The sequence below is a fragment of the Zeus faber genome, assembly GCF_960531495.2.
Source record: "Zeus faber genome assembly, chromosome: 12".
Taxonomy (NCBI): domain Eukaryota; kingdom Metazoa; phylum Chordata; class Actinopteri; order Zeiformes; family Zeidae; genus Zeus; species Zeus faber.
Genome location: NC_137196.1, coordinates 25,990,969 through 26,012,672, shown reverse-complemented (window position 1 = coordinate 26,012,672; position 21,704 = coordinate 25,990,969). Strand labels below are relative to the sequence as shown.

At 42.7% G+C, this 21,704-nt stretch overlaps 1 protein-coding gene across 3 annotated transcripts; it reads right to left on the bottom strand.

Moving 5' to 3' along the window:
• Positions 1–2,197: 2,197 nt before the first annotated feature.
• On the bottom strand, positions 2,198–12,034 carry LOC307238519 (casein kinase I-like; the record flags this gene model as incomplete). Of its 3 annotated transcripts, none has more annotated exons than XM_080011546.1 (11): positions 2,198–3,547; positions 4,014–4,120; positions 5,709–5,810; positions 6,910–6,993; positions 7,496–7,644; positions 8,228–8,312; positions 8,850–8,935; positions 9,411–9,645; positions 10,540–10,688; positions 11,362–11,431; positions 11,732–12,034. In XM_080011546.1, 11 exons carry the CDS (start codon positions 12,032–12,034, stop codon positions 3,493–3,495), a joined length of 1,425 nt encoding a protein of 474 aa, XP_079867672.1. In that variant the 3' UTR covers positions 2,198–3,492. The 3 variants fall into 3 exon arrangements, with proteins under 3 accessions (XP_079867672.1, XP_079867674.1, XP_079867673.1); XM_080011548.1 differs by having other exon boundaries at positions 7,496–7,641; positions 11,732–11,906; XM_080011547.1 differs by lacking the exon at positions 5,709–5,810.
• Positions 12,035–21,704: the final 9,670 nt, after the last annotated feature.

The following is a 21,704-nucleotide window of genomic DNA, read 5'->3' as shown; positions in this document are numbered from 1 at the left end:
CAGCACAGCAGGCACCATGGATCCATGCTGCCCCCGAGGCGGAGCGTCAGCTCTGACCTCACTGGGTGTCGTGACTCAGTCGTTTCCAGCGTATTGCTTTTGGGGGGGGGGGGGTACAGCTGCCGTGTGAAGCGCACTTCCTCACCAGCTGCGTTCCTCGTCGTCTATTTTCTCTCCTTAACGGCTCTCCCGTCACCGTTCTTTTAACCTTGTCCCCTCTCCAAAGCAGCAGCTTGCCAGAAGGCCGCCGAACAACTGAGATCGAAGAGAGCGGCGTTCACTAAAGGGAAAATCGGATCATTTTAGAACCAGCGGCGGGCACCGACGATGCACGATCTGTGATCTCGTTCGGCCAAAACGCCACCGGCTGTGTATTCACGTAACCATGTATCACAGCGCAACCTTAAAAGGGCCTTGCAGCGCTTACAGGTACTTGACAGGATGCCTCCTAACCTGAAGCCTCCAATGAGCGCGGGGAAAAAAAACCTCCAAAGAGACCGGTTGGGAATGGGGAGGGGAGTTCCTTGAGAGGGGATTCAACAGAGGGATCCCCCTTCCGGGTGAGCTGTGCGCTCGAGGGGTCAAATGGACGGGCACACATGACAGTAACAGCAGCAAAACTAGACTAGGAACGTACAAATGCGGTCAAGTGAAATGAGTGCAAAAGAAAAAAAACAGCGAGGTCAGCGAGGCGTCGGCCACGAATGTGGTGCGGGTCGCGGCGGCGGGCAGCCGTGGTGTGGCGCAGGCCGGTCTGCAGGGGGTTTGAAAACGGAAGTCAAAATTAAATTAACCGTTTGACAGTGTGCTCACAGGGTCAATTTTCGTTTCCGTTTCCCTTCTTTTCTTCATGTGCCGATCACATTTTCTCTCCCATTCAAAGCTGAGACCCCCTCCACTCTGGGAAAGCAGAGGGGGGTCAGGTCGCAGACCTCCTTCAGGATAGAAGTGCACAAAGCAGCATCACCTCCGCTCAGCCTGATCACGAGCACGATAGGAGGTAGAACTAACCAGCTCAAAAACAAACAACCATCAGGTTTAAAACTAGACATACAACTTTGTGCGATCAACTAGCTCAGAGCACGGGTGGAGCAAAACCACGGCGGCAGGACTTGGTCCCACCTGATCCTAACCTTGACCGATTCAATAACCAACCAGGCCCATTCCAGACTGGGGCAACAGTGGGAAACGTTGGTTGTTTTGCAACAATATTTAAAAACATAGAAGTACACCATTATATTTTAACCCAACTCGACCAGCCCCCTTCCAATAGGGGGACAACCTTTTTCACATTTAGTGCAACCGTCTCGTGCACCCTCATCACCATGTGTCATCGTTGCACAATGCTCACAGGGTTTTGGTTTTTAGGACCACACTGTAGCTGCCCTGATTTTGAGCAACAGTTGGGAGTGCTCCAACAGTTACTCTTCCTTGGCCCATTCGGCTCACTTAGTATTGGGAAACGCCTCATCACAGCAGGGAATGTGGAAAGTCTGAGGAGTTTGAGCCAATACAGATATACAGTATAGTGTACAATATTGAGTGTTTTGATTTAAAACAGGGGTCTCAAACTACATTGCCACATCCAATCCGCTCCATCTTTATAATATTTAGATAAATCTGGCCCGCAAATCAATTTTAAAATCACAACCCTCAAACCACTTAATTTTACTGAATTATTATAAAATAGAATATTATAAAATTATAAAATTATAAAATTATATAAAATAGAATTATAAAATAGATTATAAAGATTTTTTTTGATTTTGTCCGTTTTTCAGACAAAGAAAATACCCCACCACTAAAAAAGTGTTTTGTTTTTTTAAACTGTTGACGTTCAGTGCGAACCCCGCTGGCCTGTGGCAACACGGGTCATTTGAGTTTGAGAGCCCTGATTTAAAAGAGTTTTGTCTTTTTGGGAGTATTACCATATCGTACCACTGGACGGCAGCCAACACGTTGGTTGGTGACGGTTCCAACCGTGCCGAAGTATGCACAGCGACACATTAAATAATGACAGTAAATGTTAATGACACATTAACAGACTTTGGGTTTTGGCGGCTACAGGGACAAAAAAAAAAAAAAGAAAAAAAGAAGAGGGAACAAAACTACGACATCAACTCTCCATTAAATCTGCAGTTAAAGAACTGGATGGAAAGAATGGAAAAAAAAACAGCATTTACTTTTGTTTGGTTGTTTTTTTTTGGTTTGTTTTTTTTAATAGAGTTATCTGGAGGATTTTACATCCTCTGACCCACAGAGAAAGAGGACCAACAAAAGAAAAAAAAGAAAATTAAAAATACAAGTTATTAAAAAAAAAAAAAAAATTCCAACAAATTACCAAAGTTTGAGGAACACACTAGAAGCTACTAAAAACACAAACTGCCTTTGAACTCAAGGGGGTGGGGGGATCCAAACTTAAGACCATCTTTTAGTTACAAAATATAACAGAAAAGCAGAGTTTTCACAGACAACTTTTCTTATTTTAAATCATTTTAGAATTTAGCCGTTGTTTTTTTTTTTGTGTTTTTTTTTGTGTTTTTCTCTCTCTCTCTCTCCGGGAAATACGCAGCCCTCTCCGTCACAGGAAACAGATCGAGCCGCACCAGTCCATTTCCTTCGAGCCTTTGGGGATAAAAACATAGGACTATGTTCTGGAGCTGCGTTTATGTCCACAGTAAAAGGCCCTTCACGACAAACTCCACACACACACAAAAAAAAAGAAAATGCAAAATGCGTTTGTACATAAATGTGTGTGTTTCCATGTAGACGTATAATGCGCGCACGTGTGTTTCAACAGTCTCAGAATTTGCCCCCGGCCACTTCAGAATCCATCGTCCTTGGGCGCCATTCATTGAGCCCGTCGTTACCGTATCGACCCGCAGTCGACTGACGTCCCTCCGACGCCGCGGCAAAAAATAAAAGTCTGGCAAGTCAGGCGGCTCTCACTGGCCGTGTCGAGGTCCTGTCGACATCCGACTTCATCAAAACCATAAATGCACAGTCTCTCTCTCCCTCTTGCTGGCCGTGCACAGTTCAGACCCACGCCTCCCTCCGGCCCGGCAGAGGAGGGCAATCCGGGTTCAGAAAGTGAGAAATTCCACCCCGGGATTTCGAGTCCGCCGCGTGGATTCGCTGACAATCAGCTGGATCAGTGCACGGCTGCAGCAGAAACCTGGACAGGAGTTTAAGCTCCCGAACTGGGACTCATCCAGCTCTGCGGACCCGGAAGGTGTGGGCCCCGGTCCAGGCCGAGCGAGTGGATGGCAGAGCGGATCAAACAGATTCACTTCACTTGTGTCTCTGTCAGAGAGTCAGTGCACCGGCCTGCCGCCGGGACGCTGCGAAGAGGAAGAGGTGAGGAGGAGGAGGAGGATGGGAGAGAGAGAGAGAGAGAGAGAGAGAGAGTAGAAAGGGAAGAACAAGAGACTGTTATTGGAGGAGTGGAAGGGGGAGGAGGAGGTGCAGTGCCTCTTCTCCCGTCGTTCATCATCACTTGTGTCTCTGGAGAGTTTTCCTCTTCCTCCGCTTAAAGAAACAGCAGCACCTGAAACACACAGACAATTGAAATAAAAATCGCAAAACATCAATGTCGAAAACATTTAGGAAACCAAAGTATCTTCTAATAGGGTAAGATAATTCTAATCAAGGTCTTAAAAAAATAATAATAATAATAATAAATAAAATCAACTTGTGAAAGGACTTCTTATTTTGTTAGATAACAGTCCATAAAAAAACACTGCATTCCTAAAACAAGGGAAGAAGTCTTTTAAAAATCTGCTGTTCTCTCTCTCTCTCTTTCTCAAAAAAAAGGGACTTCTTTAATGTAATAGAGTTTTGTTGTTTATTATGTAAGATAGTTGAAAACATACTTTCTAAAAATGTACTAGGGTGCATCTCGCTGAGTACTGATATACGCCGACATGACGAAGCTATTAGGTGTCGTATGTCCCTCAGTCACTGCCTCATATGGGGACTGAGAAGCCCCCGTACGAGGAGTGTTCTCTCCTTACTTGGCCTCGTCGGACACTTCCACCTCGGCGTTGGCGGTGATCGGTGCGTTTGAGTGTCCTGCCGTGGGGTCGTCCGTGTTCAGCTCCCCGTTGGTTGAACTCATCACCTGGCGGCAAGAGGCGGAGCGCCGGTAAGAGAGGGTGAACGGGCAAACAACCACGAGCCTGTGCCAAAGCCTCGCACGTCAAGGAGACGATGGAAACCGTATTTGTTTATTTTTTTGTTTTTTTTAAGCCACTCGAGCGGCAGCCAATCATTTCTCCTGCAGGGCGCAGCAGCAGGAAGCCACAAATCTCCACCATCGGCAACACAGGCTTATTAACCATCACAGGAGAACTGAAAACCATGTTTCTGGCACGACGCGTCCATGAAGCCCCAATGTCACACACACACACACACACACACACACACACACACACACACACACACACACACACACACACACACACACACACACACACACACACACACACACACACACACACACACACACCTTTAAAACCTTATAAATACACATTAACAAATTTTAAGACTGATTGTGATCCGATTCAAAAAAGTATTGCAGGTGAGTATAAAAGTACCATATAGTTGGTGCAAGGCAGAGGTGAGTATTGGGCAGAAACAGGTTATGAACTAGATTAAATGAACTGTGATGATAACAGTGCTTTCCCTCAGGCTGTTCAGTAAGTACAAGCTTTTTTCTTCTGGATTTCTCTCCCTACAGGTCAGTATGAAGGTAAGGTTCAGCCGTAGACTGTCGGTATGAAGCAGAAATATCGAAGCTGATGCAGAGGAACTTCACTCATTGACAAATTAAAAAAATATATAAAAAAAATAGATGGATAAACAAAATCAGACGAAATGTTGATGTTGAAATGAAGACCTCATGAATTCAAATGTAAGACTATTTAATGAACTTTTAAAAGCCTAACCCTAATACGGCATTTGTAGAGCTGAACTTACAACATTATGGAGGCATTTTAAGAAAGCTGCAGACACATCCTTCCGACGACGAGACAAAATCTACTCCCACGGAACACAATTAACCACAGAAACTCCCTTCAACCACGTCCACCTCTTCACTCCGCCAACCACGATGCACACACTACTTCAACGTCTGCTACCTGGCACACCGTGGCTCTCTCACCCTCGCGTGGTCAGACTGACGTATGGAACAGACAGACGGTGAGAGACAGACATAACACAGAGGAAGAAGAACTTTAAAAGAGAAGACGGGAAAGACAGGAGATGGGTGGGTGGTGGGGGTGATGGTGGTTTTGGGGTGTGGGTGTCGCTTGATATCCAGCGCAATCAAGAAACTCAGTTTAAACAGAGATTTAACGACCAATGTGAGACCACTGGGGCGTCTTCTTGTTCCTCAACAGTGTTCAGCAACTGTCACACACACACCATCCACTCGTTTTCTGCTGTTTGGGGCTTAAGGGCCATCAGTTCGACTCCAAACTAACTACGTGGCTGAAAACCGAAAAAATACCGAAAACAACACCAGCGCCCGGCTCAGGCAGAAAGAAAGCGAGAAAGAAAGAAGCTCATTTCGACTTTCGCTTTGAAATGTCCCCCCCCCCCCAAGGACGGACATGCGGGGAGACGCAGCAGCCAGACAGGCGGAGCAATGGAGACGAAGAGAAGACAGACAGAAAAGGAGGCAGAACTGACCCCCCCCCTCCCAGTACCTGGACAGACCCTCCCAGCCTATCAGCAGTGAGATGGGAGCCCAGAAGCTCTCGATTGGTCACTGGAGTGGGCTGGGACTCACTGCCTTTCCCCTCTGGAGACTGGAGGAGATGGATGGGGTGGTGGTAGTGGTGGAAGGGACGGAGGGAGGGGGGGGGGGGTGTTGGAGAAATAAAGGAGAGGGAAAAAAAGGCAGGAGAGGGAAAAAAAAAGGTGTTGTGGCAAAATGAATAAAATAAGGGACGGTTATAGAAGGAAGGAGAGAGGGAGAGAGAGAGAGAGAGAGAGAGAGAGAGAGAGAGAGCGAGGAAAGGAGAGGAGAAGGCAGGAAAGAGTGCAGGAGATGAGCGCGGACGGAGGAGAGTCGGTGTTGGAGGAGACGTGAGGGGAAAAAACCAGAACAGGGGGGAAGTGAAAGAGGAAACAGAAAAGAAAAAAAAAAAAAAAAAAAGAGAAAGGAAGTGATTTCAGAGTCAGTTTTTCAGCAGAGGAGGAGGAACAGGAGGGTGCGCACGGTGGACCACCGGTAAGGTGAGAGCGCACCACGCGCAGGTGGCAAGAGTGTGCACGCGTCCAAGCCCCATGCGGAACGGAGGGGGAAGGTTCCCGCTTAACCCGTTCAACGCTTCCCCTACACTTTACATTTCAAGCATCTGGATACTTGAGCTGCGGTTCTTTTAAACCAACCAGGACGGCTCCGCTTTTTCCAGAAAAAAAAAAAAAAAAAAAAAAAACACAATTAATTTTTAACTGTAAACGGCATCGCCACAGCTGCAGAGTTGTGGTGCGTCGTCATGGATACAATGTTCCCATTGCTTGAGACGCTTTTCCCAGCAATCTCAAATGACAAAAAAATAAATTTTTTAAATTTTTTAGTTCAGTGTTTTTTTGCATGTTTGATACATTAAATTGTCATTGAATGTCTTTGTGTTCCTGTATGTATGTGTGTATGTGTGTGTGTCCTGAATGTACGTGCTGCTCTAGATAGAGATGCTTCCATTGTTGCTGGTGGGGTCCGCCTTTCCACGCAAGAATGCAAAGATCACTTGACCCCCACGTGTGTTGTGTCCATCGCATGTTCTCAAGGGTGTGTGTATCAGTGATTCTGAGGGTTATGTGTGTGTGTGTGTGTGTGTGTGTGTGTGTGTGTGTGTGTGTGTGTGTGTGTGTGTGTGTGTGTGTGTGCGTGCGTGCGTGTACCTGGTTTTTGGTCTGCTGCGGTGTTTTCTCTCTGCTGCTGGTCTGAAGTGGAGTCTCGCTGGCTACCGGACCAATAGGGGTCGGCTAGACACACGGAGTGAGGCAGCCTCAGGTTAGCACACAGAAGTGATGTCACGGCCGCAGGCTTTTCAAACATTTGGGACAGATACGCACAAAGGCGGCCTCCAGCGAGAGATCAGACCGCGTGCGTGAAGATTAGATGGAAATCTTTATTTGGAAATCAGGTCACTGCAGCTGCAGAGAATGAGCAAGCACATTTACGTGACGCTCAATGTTGTTTACTTTATTGTTGTTTATCAGTTGAGCATTGACTTGTTTGCATGTTCTATACCAGGGCTTCACAACCAGAGACCCTCTATCTAAAAGATACAATACATTGTCATGCACTGTTGGTGGTCAGCAGCCATTTCCGTCAAAATTGATTCTATTTTGATGGTGAGTTTTCAAGGTACTTTATGAATTTTATACATACAGTATGTTTTCATACAATATAGTAGAGCAGAACAGACTCCTTTTACAGCAACCGAGTAAAACAAAAACCCGCATAGAGCCAAACGACACTCACCAGCGGCTTGCCGGTCCAGTCGTACTGGTAGTCGAAGATGTATCCGTTCCTGTCAAAGAGGTCAGTGAAGAGCTTCCTCAGATAGTCGTAGTCCGGCTTCTCAAAGAAGTCCAGCCGACGCACGTACCGCAGGTAGGTGGCCATCTCTTCTGTTACATAAACAAACACACACAGACACACCCATGCATGCAGATTAGCGAACACGCAACGCAACACATATACGCAAGAGCTTAGATTGTTGTTACAGTAAACGCATTGCCACTGGATTATTGAGTTTTAATCAATCAAACATGGGAGCAGAAGGACACTGGTTGAAATTCAGGTGGGAAAGAAAGTGAAGAACCAGTGCACCAGGGCATCGCTGGTCCTCAACCTGTGTTAAACCTGCTTCATGCAGTCTCCCGTTTCTATCATTCAACTGGAATTTGAAGCCAAGTTCCGAAATGTTGCAGCGAATGAAATGCAATTGATGAAATGAACCATCATCCGCTCAAACTATGGTAGTATCATAAGATGAGCAAATAAGTAAAAATCAGTGTGAAAATAGCAAAGGACCATCACAGAGCTTAAATGGGTCTGCGGTGATGGTCGAGGACTTCAAACTTCAAGGTCAATAAATTAAAAGACTTGATTGTTTTTTTTTTTTGACAAATCACCTCTCTCTTATTCAATAAAGGATTGCAGGTAGATATGAAGGAAATTACTATTTATTTGGTTAAGTTGCACACTGACCTGGGAAGCTCTCGCAGAGGGCCTCAATGGGTGTGTCTCTCTTGGTGTCTCCTATCTTCTGGTAACGCTCCTTGAGAGTGTCAGCCTGATGAGAGACAATGCAAAGGGGAAAAAAAGAGAAACATGGGGGCTTTTATTTGAAGGTGCCACCAGCTGCTAATCGTTTACTTTTTTTCCCTTGCAGTGTTAAGGCTGATTCAAGCTTAATCTGGCAGCCGCAGAATCGAGCTTTCATGATTACAACAGTCACAGCGTGTTCTCTACTGGATGAAATAGCTTTGTTTGTTTGCTGCTTGGGATGAATTTCAAGATAATATTATAGCCTGCTATGATGAAATTGAGGACAAATTGAGATGAAGAGGAACTTTTTTTTTTTTTTTTTTTTTTTAATCTCTCTCGGCTGAAAGGTCAATCATCTCCACTACAATCAAGGTGGGGTTTGTTTTGACCCAGCAGCTCCTACATACGGAGGCTGCAGGACCAAGCCTGAATCAGCCTTCAGATGCAAGATATTCCTTTGACAGGTGGAAAGCAGAAAGGACCGACAGACTGACGACAGGATTGAGACTTTCGGGAAAAATAAATAACGATAAGCGTGAAAAATGAATGGATGACTCTTCACCTTGAGCCCCTGCCAGGGCAGGCTGCCTCTCAGGAAGTACATGAACATGTGGCCCAGCGCTTCCAGGTCATCCCGCCTGCTTTGCTCTGCAAGGAGGGGAAAATAACAATGACCATTTAAAAAATAACAGCAACGTGTGTGAGCCTGACACAGAGGACCGCCGACCAAAGATTTATAGTGTTTCCTCTGCATTGATTGTGATCCACCCACACTCAACATCTCTGAACCACAGCAACAACATTTTCAACAACTACAGCAAAGGGGCAGTGGTGAGCTGTAGTAGGATTAGATTTTCAGGGGCATTTTTTTCTCCCTAACCTTATAAAAAAGGCGGCACCGAATTTAAGTATTAAAGCATTAGAGTCCTCACAAAATACTTCAATAAAGGAGCTGAAGTAATAACTTGTTTTGCATGTTAAAATATAACATTTAAAAGCAACACACACACACACACACACACACACACACACACACACACACACACACACACACACACACACACACACACACACACACACACACACACACACACACACACACACACACACCATTGAGCCCTACCTTTCCCCAGGTGAGTGTTGATGCTCATATATCTTGCGGTTCCCGTCAGACTCTTGTGTTCTCTGTACGGGATGTGTTTCTTGGTCTCTGGGTCTATGTATTCCTTAGCTAGGCCAAAGTCTATGATGTGGATGGTGTGTTGGCGTTTAGACCCCGGTCGACCAACCAGAAAGTTCTCTGGCTTCACGTCACGATAGATCAGACTCCTGGTGTGGACAAACTCCATACGGGTTATCTAAGAAAGTGGAAATTAATTGCACGAAGAAAAGCAGGCATGAATTTTGTGGTTAAACTTCATGTGGGTTACATAATAGGCGGCCTGCATGAAGTAATTATACCAGTGGTTAAAAATATATGTCCCAGACATTCACAAATATAATAGTGTCCCACTCCCCTACAAAGAGCCAATGACTAATACTAGTATCCAGTTATTTGCATCATTCACTTTACTGTCAATAGGCTCATGTACAACACAAACATGTTTTTGCAAATATACAGTATCTGATCCTTCAATTTGAATACACAAACTTGGAAGAGAAGTAATTTAGCAAATGGCTAAGCCCTGATAACGATAAGGCCAAGCTAGAGCAGTTCTAATGGTTTATCAGTGTAACCTTGCTGCAGGCAGGCTTTTCTCATCATCGGCCCAAAGAGAACCTGTGCATGCAAGGAGCCCCACAACAAATAAATAAAAACTTTTGAGAAAAAATGACATGTTAAGAAGACAAATAAATCAATCAATAAATAAATAGATAGATAAATGTCGGGACTGAAATAGCATTCTACATATGCACATCATCCAATCCAATCCATCCAATGTACTTGAGTAAAAATAATGTTTTTTCTGACATACGTCGTTGTGTGGCTACGCCAATTCTGTTCAGCACGTTGAGGGATCATGACGACCCTGCATAGCAAGTTTAATGGCCGCCTCGCTCTCACAGTGAACTGTGGGATACATTTGCCTCTACAGTGTCTGCATACTACTATATTTCACTGGATGTAGTATGCCATTCTGTACCTTTCGCATACTACTTAATGGATAATATGGCTCAGGACATACTATAAACACTGACCTTACTAACTTGCTGTACTAAATAGTAAACTACTAAGTGGTGTTGTGTCTTACTAGTTGTATGGCTATCATGAGTACAGTCTTCAGGGAGAAGGTTCTGTCACAGAGGTCGAACAGGTCTTCCAGGCTGGGTCCTAGCAGTTCCAGGACCATGGCATTGTATTTCCCACATGGTCCAAAGTAAAAGACCTGAGGTACGCCCTCTGGGTAGATATCAGGTGGAGGGGAGCGATGGCGTGGAAGAGTGGATGGGAAAGAAATAAAATAATTAGGACACTGTGCAGGATAATGAAAAGTAAGGAAGAAAGGACACACAGATAGTTGAGTTTTCAGTGTGTGGATCTACTTTTGAGTAGGAAGGTGAACACACCGTGCAGAGTTGGTTGGTTGGTTGGTTCAGAAAGAAAGACTCAGCTGAACCAGGGTACTGCTGGAGCAACACATGTCGGGTCAACCCTGAATTACCCCCCCACTACACTCATCTAGTCAGGGATACCAGTGTGGATATCCCACACTCGAATCCGGAAGAAATAAAAAAAAAATCAAGAATGCTTTCTATCCTTTATATGTCTGAACCAAATTTGTGTCTGAATGTGTAACACTTAAAAACTGGTGCTGCCATTGATGCATATTTCACCAAAGAGTTCAATTCATGAAATTTTGGCTTTAATTTGCACTGGTCACCCACACAGGTGGATTATGTTGAAAACACTGTTTGAGCCTAAAGAATTTGACCCAGATTTACACTGTAATATGTAGAGCGCTTATGGTCAGATAAACATAAAAATATATTTGATGAATTGAAAACATCATGAAATGTCATCAAAATCCATTTCATTTAACAACCAACTGGAGGATAGTCATGCCGGCTCTCACCTGAACTCCCCAGCTGTTTGTAGAAGCGGTACTCCAAGTGAAGCTGGGGAGCCCGGGACTTGATTGGCTCCTAAGAAGGAAGCAGACGTCATTCAACCGCATGATTGGGGATATGACAATTATAAGAGTATTTCTCAGGCATTCAAAATGGCGATGATCACAACATTGTGAAATAGGCAATATACAAATTGCAGCAGAATAGGAATCTTCTCGATCAATTGAACGCATTCAACAGGCCCGTATACCTGGGGGGGGGGGGGGGGGGGGGGGAAGAACGCACACACCAACAAATAGTCACGCGTACAGGAAGTTTTTCAACATCATAGTATGGGAGCATGTTGCAAACTATATATCCACAGGGAGGTCTTACCAGTTTGATGGCCACGTATTCGTTGGTGTAGAGGTTCTTTCCGAGCCGCAGTTCTCCGAAGTTTCCGCAGCCGATCTTCTTTCCCACCCGGAAGTTTGGTCCGACCATCAGGACCCCGGAGTTAGAGCCCGTGCTGCGGCTGCTGTGCCCCGATCGGCTCCCCGCCTTCCCCGACATCCTCTTGCCCTCCTCTGTCTCCCCTTTCCCCCCGCCACCGCCGCCGCCGCCGCCCCCGCCCCCGCCCCCGCCACCTCCTCCTCCTCCTCCTCCCCCTCCCCCGGCCCCTCGCTTGTCAAAGTCCATCAGCTTGTGGTAGCCTGGCCTCTCCACGGTTACGCTGATTCCATGCAAACACCACAATTACCAAAACAGCTGCCTGCCGGCCTGGCTGTGGCACACAGAGGTTTGGATTGGACTAGGTCAGGTTTAGGACAAAACAAAAAAGAGAAAAAATGAAAAGACTGGGTCGGTTGGTTTGTCCTTTGGAGTGAAGCGGGCCTTAGCTGGCTTCAAACCAGCTGGATTGAGCTGAGCTGGAGGTACAGAGCAGTGCACAGTAAACAAAGCAGATCTAACTTAATCTAAAGTAATGGATCCAGACTAAAGGCTGGCTAAAGGAGAGAGTGTATTGAATTGCCAATTGTATAACTTTTTATTATTATTATTGGGAACTGTTTTGCTTTGAGCTAATGTACCACCACTTTTTCTCTGCAGGGGTGAATAAAGTATCTATCTATCTATCTATCTATCTATCTATCGAAGGATGTTCAACCTGTATCTGACAAAATTAGACCAGGGATAAAAGCTGGGAACCAGATAAAGAAACAGAAAAATGATGTAGAAACACAAAACTAACGACAGGACATGTAGCTAGTACTCGATGGATTTGTGTGTGAATGAAAAAAATGCAGAGATGGATGGGGAAGGGGCATTAGTGCCAACTCAACAGGTACACAGCCCCCCTGTAGGGGCCAGGGGTGAAGATGAAGGGGAGGAGGATAATGACTTGACCTGTCACCTTGTGTTGCTAACTACATGCTAACATGCTACATGTAGCTAGCAAGTGGAGCTAGCTTCATGCTCAGGCTGACCAATCCACCAATAGAGTATCTTGCTGCTGACAAAATACATAGGCACATTTAGCAGCAGTAGAGCTAATATCAGCTAAATGGAAAAGTCAGGCATGAGACCTTCACCAAGCCAACACTAACTCCAATGCGGGTCCTCCACTGCAGAACCTGTGAATTTTAGGAACTGGGTTCCGATTTTTGATAACCAGTCCCATGGAACAACTAAATGTTAGGGAGCTCTCACATAGCCGCAGATCCGCCCGTCTGTCAGTCTGAAAATGTCAAAAATGTCTCCGAAGCGGCGGTTCAGAAATTCCAGCAAAAGGCTCTCAGTGGAAGAGCCACACGGAGACGAGGAACTTTGCCAAGACAACCAGCCCGGTCCACTAGGTGAAGCTCTGCTTACTCGATAAATGCACCACCTGGAAAAGAGAGCGCAAGGGAAACGGATTAGAAGTAGCCTTTCAGCCCGTCTCACATAAGTGAAGCGGTTCCTCATCAAATACACACATATCGTTATCACAACAAATATAATAAAGACAACCGCAGCAAAAGAGCCCAGAAGCATCACGGTCTGCTCTTGGGACCAACTTTTCTCCTCAAATTAAACAATATCCTGCAGGTTATAGTGCACACTACTGCTTCGGACGCCCACGTCACCCGGCTTCTGTAAAGCACTCGTTAGTTTTATTCACTTCTCATTCTTCTCACTGTGGGTTAGTTTGTATCCTCATTTTATAAACTTTAGCAGCTATGTTTACAATGCTGTTGTTTTCCGTTTAAACTTTATTTATTACACACGCACCCACACACTCTCATTCAAGTGCGCGCGCACGCACACACACACGCACACACACACACACACACACACACACACACACACACACACACACACTTTGTAATCCTTAAGCGTTAACTCAATCCTGTTGCTGCTTTGGTTAGAAGAGAAGAATTTCAGGCATTCAGTGTCACAATTCACAAATATATAGAATTACAATCAATTAAAATAAATAGAAATATAAATGGAAAAAGATTAATACCACACTCCGCGAATCTCTTTTTTTTAGGCAGAAAAAAAAAATAGAAACAAAGTCATTTCTCCACCCAGAAATTAATTGTATTGTGTAAACCATTGGCAAATAAATGTGGAATCATTTATGTGAATAAATACATTTGTCTGTGTTCTTCTTTTTGGGGTTTTATGGTGGCTTGCATCCTGCTTTGTGGTATGAACGCCCTCCTCTTTCCATCTCACTGATCTCATGACTTCTGTACATGAGTGTGTCCACATATGCATGTTTCTCTATCACTTACAATTTTTCTCCCTCTTCTTTTTTAATGGTGGCTTGCATCCAACTGTAAAGTTGCATTATCGGCCTCTACTGTTAGTTAATGCTTTATCCTTTGTTGATGCTTTATCCTATGCGTTTATCCTTTAGGGTGTAGCTCAGGACTTTTTAAACACACGCATTTACATCCATGTGTGTCCCCGCTCCTTCTTCTTTGCATTTGAATTTGTGTTTTGTGACACACACACCACGTAGAGGGATGCAAGGTGGGGTTGGAGTGGATTATGGACTGAATCCTGGAATGGAGTGGAGTCTGACTATTGCGGAAAAAGTTGTTAACTGAATTCTAAACTACTAACAGTAACGTTAGGAAGCTTACTGGCATCACAAAAACAAAAATGAAAACCTAAAAGCATAATCTCCATAACGATTAAAAAAATAATTTGGGCCCCGCCACGTTGTCGCAAACATGGCAGTTCAGTGGTACGTTCCAAGATCTACCATAGTGAGAGTCCACTCCACTCCAGGATCCACTCCGTGCAGCCACTCCAACCCCCCCTGCCCTCCCTCCGAGGTGATGCATGTGTCACAAAACATGAGAACAAATGCTAACAGATCCACGTGTGCGTTTAGGCCATTAAAAGTTGGAAGCGTGTTCTAGTCAGGTGTCACAGAGGGAGCCGGAACAAAAGGAAGAGGAATCCAGACAGGAGAGACATGGGAGCCTTTGATTTGGGCGCAATTCTTGTGGTTGAGGCTGGGGTAGGATGTGGAATCCTGATGAGATTTTTGAAGATTGTGACAGAGAACTCCTTCCAAATAATTTTCAGAGGGAAAAAAATAAACGTTTCACAGAAATCACCAAACCATCGCAGGGTGGTGTAAACCAGGACATGCTGTCTTCCTCCAGGGCTACACAAAGCGTTCCTGTACCGTTTTTGATTTCCACTTCTAATAATAACCTTCTCCCTCTACCAAGACTTCATCCCTCCCCTGCTCCTTTCTCTCCATCTCCCTGTGTTCATAGCTCTCTGTTTCCTCACCTTGTCTGGCATCATTCCCTGACCGCTCCTTTTGGGGTTGAAGCGATTCATCAAACTGATTAACCAATTGTCAAAAAACAAAAGAAAAGTCTAATTGAAATGATCAAACAACCAGTTCAATGATTCATTCTGTAAAATGTTCGAACATGTGCCACTTCACAGCTTCAACAAAATGTGAATGACTTGTTTTAGACCGCTGATTGGATTTATATAACTTCTGATCGGGATTGACCATCGCTTTTGGCATCAATTTAACTTATTTTACCATAGTTTTATGGTGACGAATACAAATGAATATATAGGATAGAATAATTAAAAACGTTATTTAAAAGGGGAAATAGACAACTTTTGTGGCGGTGTCGCAAAGACAACCGGATCGCTATACAATCGCTCAGAGTGCTCCGTGTCAATGATCAACACCACTTTGGAAATAAGAGAGAAGATGTTCACTGAAGAGGTACATTGAAATTGTCACGATTTTCATTTATTTTGGTTGCGCAATCATAGACATATATACATAGACCGCTTCGACCCAATACAAATAAACTGGGGAGCTGCTGCTTTTCTGGATAAAAATCACAATAACGATTACATTTCTCAATGCATTTCAATGTCTACCTGCTGTAGATTGCTCCACCGCCCGCCATTTCAGCTAATGGTTGCGCATTGGTTGATGCACTTCCTGTGACACACTGCTGTAAATACATCATTTTCCCCTGAGTCCTTACCCGGTGGGAGTCCAAATGCACAGTGATGTGGCGGCTCATAGGGAACAGATCGAAACGCCCATGGTGTCATTATTCTACAGCCATTACACTGTGCAATCAACGTAACTTCACAATGATAAGTAAAATCAAGAAAGTTGTCTATTGCTCCTTTAATGAAAATAATAGTCAGGCTATGTGTTTGTAGATTTTAATTATGCTTTAAACGACATTATATTCAGGACAATTGTAATAAAGTGGTTAGTGACAACATTGCTTCTCTTTTCCAATTATTTTATTAGGTTATTTTACTGTAATATTTTACTCTATTTAAATTAATGTTTGTCTTTTCATTTATTTTGTGAAATTATAAAAAAGGAAAAGCAAAGAAAAGCAATCTCATCATGTACTTGTTTAAATGTTAATATCATTGAAATAGGAATACATATGTATGCAAAATGTACAAAACTATATTTATGAATACAATAAAAAAAAATGGACAAAACCATTTTGTTATTTGATGGTCAAAAGTTATGATTTTACTGTAAATAAGAAAGATGTATTCTCACAGTACATGGCTTTTATGTTTTATTTCTATAGCTTAAAATGTTACTTTTGAGGCCTCTCTGTTAATACTGCTTTCTAAAACATTACACCATGTGATTTCTAGATATGAAATAGATTATTTTCTGAAATGCATCATCAGATTCTAGCAGCTCAGGGGAGTTGTCCCCTTTTTAATGAAAATTGGTTATTTCGCACTGGTAGAAATGACCAGTTAATAGCGCCACAGTTGCTGTTAGTGCCACAGATGACTCATGATTTGTTCAGCAATAAATGATGGCACAATGCACGCAAGCTTACACATAAAATATCCCTTGCTCTCACAGAAAAACAGACCCTCAATCTGCTGAGTTTATGGGAGCTATTATTATTAGTATACATGGGTGTGCAGAGTTGCAGGCTGATGTACACATACAACTAGGATGAATCTTCATTTCACCTGGCAGCAGTAACTTCTGACTAAAAAAATAAATCAGATTGGTCCTGAAGTAGTTCCTGAAGAAGTGTGACTGATTCTATAATCACAGTGGCCGGGAGAGGGGTTGAATACATAGGAAAAGAGCTAGCTCATCAAGTCGAAATGAGAGAAACATAATTGGTCTTAACTGGTTCTCTAGAAGGTTGTGTGGTTACACAAAGAACTGTCATTTACTAAAGAACCACTTGAATTAGATAATGGTTCTTTATTTTTCCCGTGGTAATTCGAGATATTAAAAAAAGGTTCTGGATATTTATTTGGGCTATTGGATGTTGGTGAGGATCAACGCCCCCTCCACTGGTCTGGCAGTGGGTGGCTACTTGCGGATATAAACTGTACAATATTATAACTCAGTCAATATAAGAGCAATTACACCACAACATAACGCCTCACAGTGTGTGTGTGTGTTCATGTATGTATGTATGTATTTATGTATATATATCCACCGTCTGATATATATCATGGTTTAGGCTTAGAGTATAGGAATGTTGCCTTACGCTTATGAAACAGGCTTTCGGCTGCAGAAAACAACAGATGCAAACTCTCCCACACTTTAGTTTTTGGCTGTGCATGAGCACTGGCTCCAAAAGTGAAGTTATAAAATAGGTCTTAGCAACTGGGTTCACCTATTCCCATTCTCCATCTTGTGATAATTCAAGAGTTTTGTGTAGCACGAAAACATGTCGTAGATTCTTGTTTTGTTTTTGATTTAATGCATGATGCTTCCAATGTGGTTTGATTCAATCACCTTAATGCTATATCGGCCATGCTTTTAACTGAGAACAAGAATAGGATCAAAAACACCCATTTGGTTTGGAAATGCTTGAAAAGGCACAAGTTACGACATGTTTTTAAAGGATCATTTGGGAGTATTTTTACATGGACCTTTCCTGTATTTTCCAACCACGGCAAGCAGTGTCTGGACATGATACTGACGTATTTAATTAGATTTTGGTCAGATATGATGGATCATGTTGGATAGGAATACAAGGTCCTGGTTAAAAATAACAGGAATTGGTCTTTAAGTTCGTGTTATTTTGAGATATTGAGATCTTTTACAACCTGTACATAGGTGCACTGAGAGTGTGCTTTAGTAGATCTCAGCCCAGCGTACTAACCACCACACAGTATGACATTCATGTTGAAACGGTGTGGAAAAACACACAGTGAGACGCCATCACACTGACGTTTACTTTTGCTAAAATTACTGTATTATGTACCACTGAAGTTTAGATTTAGTCTGCTGTCCAAGCAATACACCCACAACAATCGTTACTTTTAAGGTGCGTGTTTGAATCTCTTTTTTTTCAAACATTTTTTAATACTAACAGCATAAATTTTAGTCAACATTTACTCAGGTAAATTCTGTAATGTTTGATCAATATGGACAAAGTGAAAACATAGATCTCTTTAAAAAAAGAAACCAATTCATGGTTCAAAAAAAAGTTCTAGATTTATGTAAAATATGTGAAACAGGTAGACCAGAATGATCCTTCAAACCACAACAAAAACCATTCAAGGCTTTTGATGTTTGTACCTCATTACATCAGACTTCCTGCAACACTACCACACATTTCTAGACAGTTAATAAGAATTTATTTCAACTTCCTGGTTTGACTTCACTTGATCATAATTCTGTTGCATAATTGCCTACTCTGTGATCTGTGATGTTAGGCATCCAACAACCAAGACAACATGAAGCCAGGCCTAATATTCTAATATAAGCTTCCCCTGTACATTTCCTGTGAGCTAAACTGAAAACAATAGACCCATAGTTTCTAACGATTTCCAATCAGATCGCTGCCTCACTCCAGATGTCCTTGATATTTGCTCAAATCATATATTTTTAAACTCACCCAGCAAAAAAAAAAAAAAAAAAGAGAGATAGGCATCTGATCTTCTGTCAAGCATTATGCTTAAATTGATCTCTGTTGTAGGGATAAAATTATACCATTCTGGACTTAGTACTCGCTCCATCCAGGATGAGTACTCTTGGGTAATTGTCGATATCAAGTACCGTTTTGAATACGGACATTTTGAAATAGAAGAATAGCAAATCACTGATTTTGAAGACAGAGTGTTTATATTTTTAGAAATTTATTCAGTCAGTACCTGGTTTAAACAAAACCAGATATGTTACCAAACAGTCCCCAGGTTTTAAAAACAGAACATGATCTTGCCCAAAATATTACTGTATCATAATACGTAATAAGTATCTTGTCGTCCCACTGCTATGGGAAACAAGTTGTGAATAACAAGCGAGCCACACAACACTACATTACAGATTGTGCTTTTCTTGCATATCATTCATTAACGTAAATGTACCTAGTTAGCAGCATGGCCTCTCATCAGCCATGAAACACTATTCTATCATGTATGTGTGAGATTTCCATTACTAATAAGGGTAGTCATCGTTTTCTGATATAAGTAAACTGCAGCATGGGATATTGAAGGTGTTTGGGGGCGACTTTATATCACAAGCAGTCAATACAGTCCAGGGCTATTAGCTCTATGAAGGCGTTTCCTCAGACCCACCCGGTCCATAGAAAAAGGCCTGACCACCTGAAATGGGTGCACCCTGGTAGGCCTGTTTTAATTTAAACTTTAAACTGTTATGAGTTTGTCATTTTAACTTTTTATTTCTATGATTTTTTTACGTCTTTTATTCCTTATGTAAAGCACTTTGAATCCTGAATGACTGTCTATGCAAAGTGCTATACAAATAAACGATGAATAGTTAAACCGATACACCATTTGATTCAAAATAAGTTGGCACGGTTAGAGAATTTGCAATAACAGTTTTATATCACAGTTTCAGTTATCTTCCTTACTCTGTACTTCATCTTTCCCGCTTAGCTGCTGCAACACCCAAATTGTGCCCACAGGGGATTAATAAAGTACTATTTTAGCTTATCCAACCATCTTATAGACAGGCATGGAAGTTTAGTACTAAATTATATCTACAATAACCATTTTCTCAGACTGGGGTTTTGGAAGCAAAATCTTAACAAACAGGGGGGTGGGCCGTGGCTCCTCGTGAAATATGAAAAAGGTTCAGTGTCACTGACCTACTCATCCATTGTTATCCACACCCATATTAATGTATTCCTCCTGTACAGAAATTTCACATCTACGTTTATATTTTCCCACATCCAGGATTAGAAACAACACTGTCCCTTAGCCCCCGCCACAGCCTTTGCATTCATTGGTGTGAAACAGATTCAGAATATTTGTTTATTTTTTGAACTAATACAAAGATTTGCATGCAAATTGTCGGTTCAATAACGCACCAACCTTTACCGAAACAAGTTCTTTGACTATGAAAATAAATGAGATAGATTCTGAAGTTGGAAAACCGGTCCTCCCTTGTGTGATCACCCCGATGGGATGTAAGCGCAGAGTAATAACGTGCTGATTCCATAACTCTTATAAGGCACTGGTAAACCAGCCGTTTAAAAAGCGTGATTCTACAATTTGTGATCAGGTGACTGTGTTGTCTTTTAAATAGAGTAAAAGGTCTGTCTGAATTCTATTCTATTTATTTGCACAGCCCTGTTTTTCTTTTCAGGGCACACGTTTAACAGTGAAATAATCACAACACTATCCTGTTAACCACTTTAAACGTCACAAACATGTATAACTTTATGATTTAATCTGTGTGTCAATGTATAACTATGATCGTGGCCTAGTTACAGCATTGAGGATTCAAGACACTTGCGGTCACGCAATGTGCGGTGCAGGGAAATGATTATTCCACGTTTCTATGTCTTGTTTATTAACTTGTTCTGATGAACACAGAGCTCGTATCCTGGCCGCAACTGGTGAAGTGGGTACAGCCTCGCGGTTTTGATACACCTACACGAGAGCTCATTTCCATAACGGTATTTTTTTGTTGTTATTGTTTTTCGTTAACGTTTTGGGGAAGGTTTTTTTTACGGCACGGCGGTTCAAAAGCAGCGGTCCAAAGTGTCTCGAAGTGAGGAGGTTCACAGTTAGGCCACAGGAGTTGGTTGGTGGCTGATATGTGGCCTCAGTGGAGCTCCACAACGCTAGCTCCGTCGGAACAACTTTAGGAGGGGACGGCGACCTGAAGAATCCCGAAATGAATCGCGACGGAGTTATTTTACGCAACGCGGCTTTGCTGTCTACAATCAGCAATGATTACACAGTTAGTCCTAAACTTGCAGGCGAATGTAGCCCACGGCTAAGCTACCTAGCATCTGGTCTCACAGCAGCTTATACAGTTAGCCAACAAGCTAACGCTGGCTAACGTCATATTTCTACCCACATAGACACCGGTTCACAGATAGAAAATCCGTCCGAACAATGTGCGCTATGTGCTGGGAAGCCCCCTACCTCCGGACCTGGATCCTCCTGGTGCACCGTGTTGTGTTTTGGGAGTAATACGTTGTTTTTCCCCGTCTCCTGTATTTTCTGTGGCTGTTTGGCAGAGCAGCTGAAAAGGTTCAGACAGCTGCGCATGCGCAGGGGAGATTTATTTACTTATTTAATTATATATATATATTTATATATTTATATGTTTATATATATTTTATAATTACTATTTTTATTATATATTAAAATGCGATGTTTATTCTTTATTGTCGTGGTGTTCAATTGTTTTCCATTCGTCTTTTAGCAAAATAGAAACTACAGGTAAATTAGTATTCTGCGTACAGTATACTGTAGTATACATACTTATATCTATTTATAGAAAGGGCAGTTTTTCCGTATAGCATACACAAGGGGAATTCATAGTGTTTATATTAGTTATAACATATCTATCTATCCATCTATCCATCCATCTATCTATCTATCTATCTAT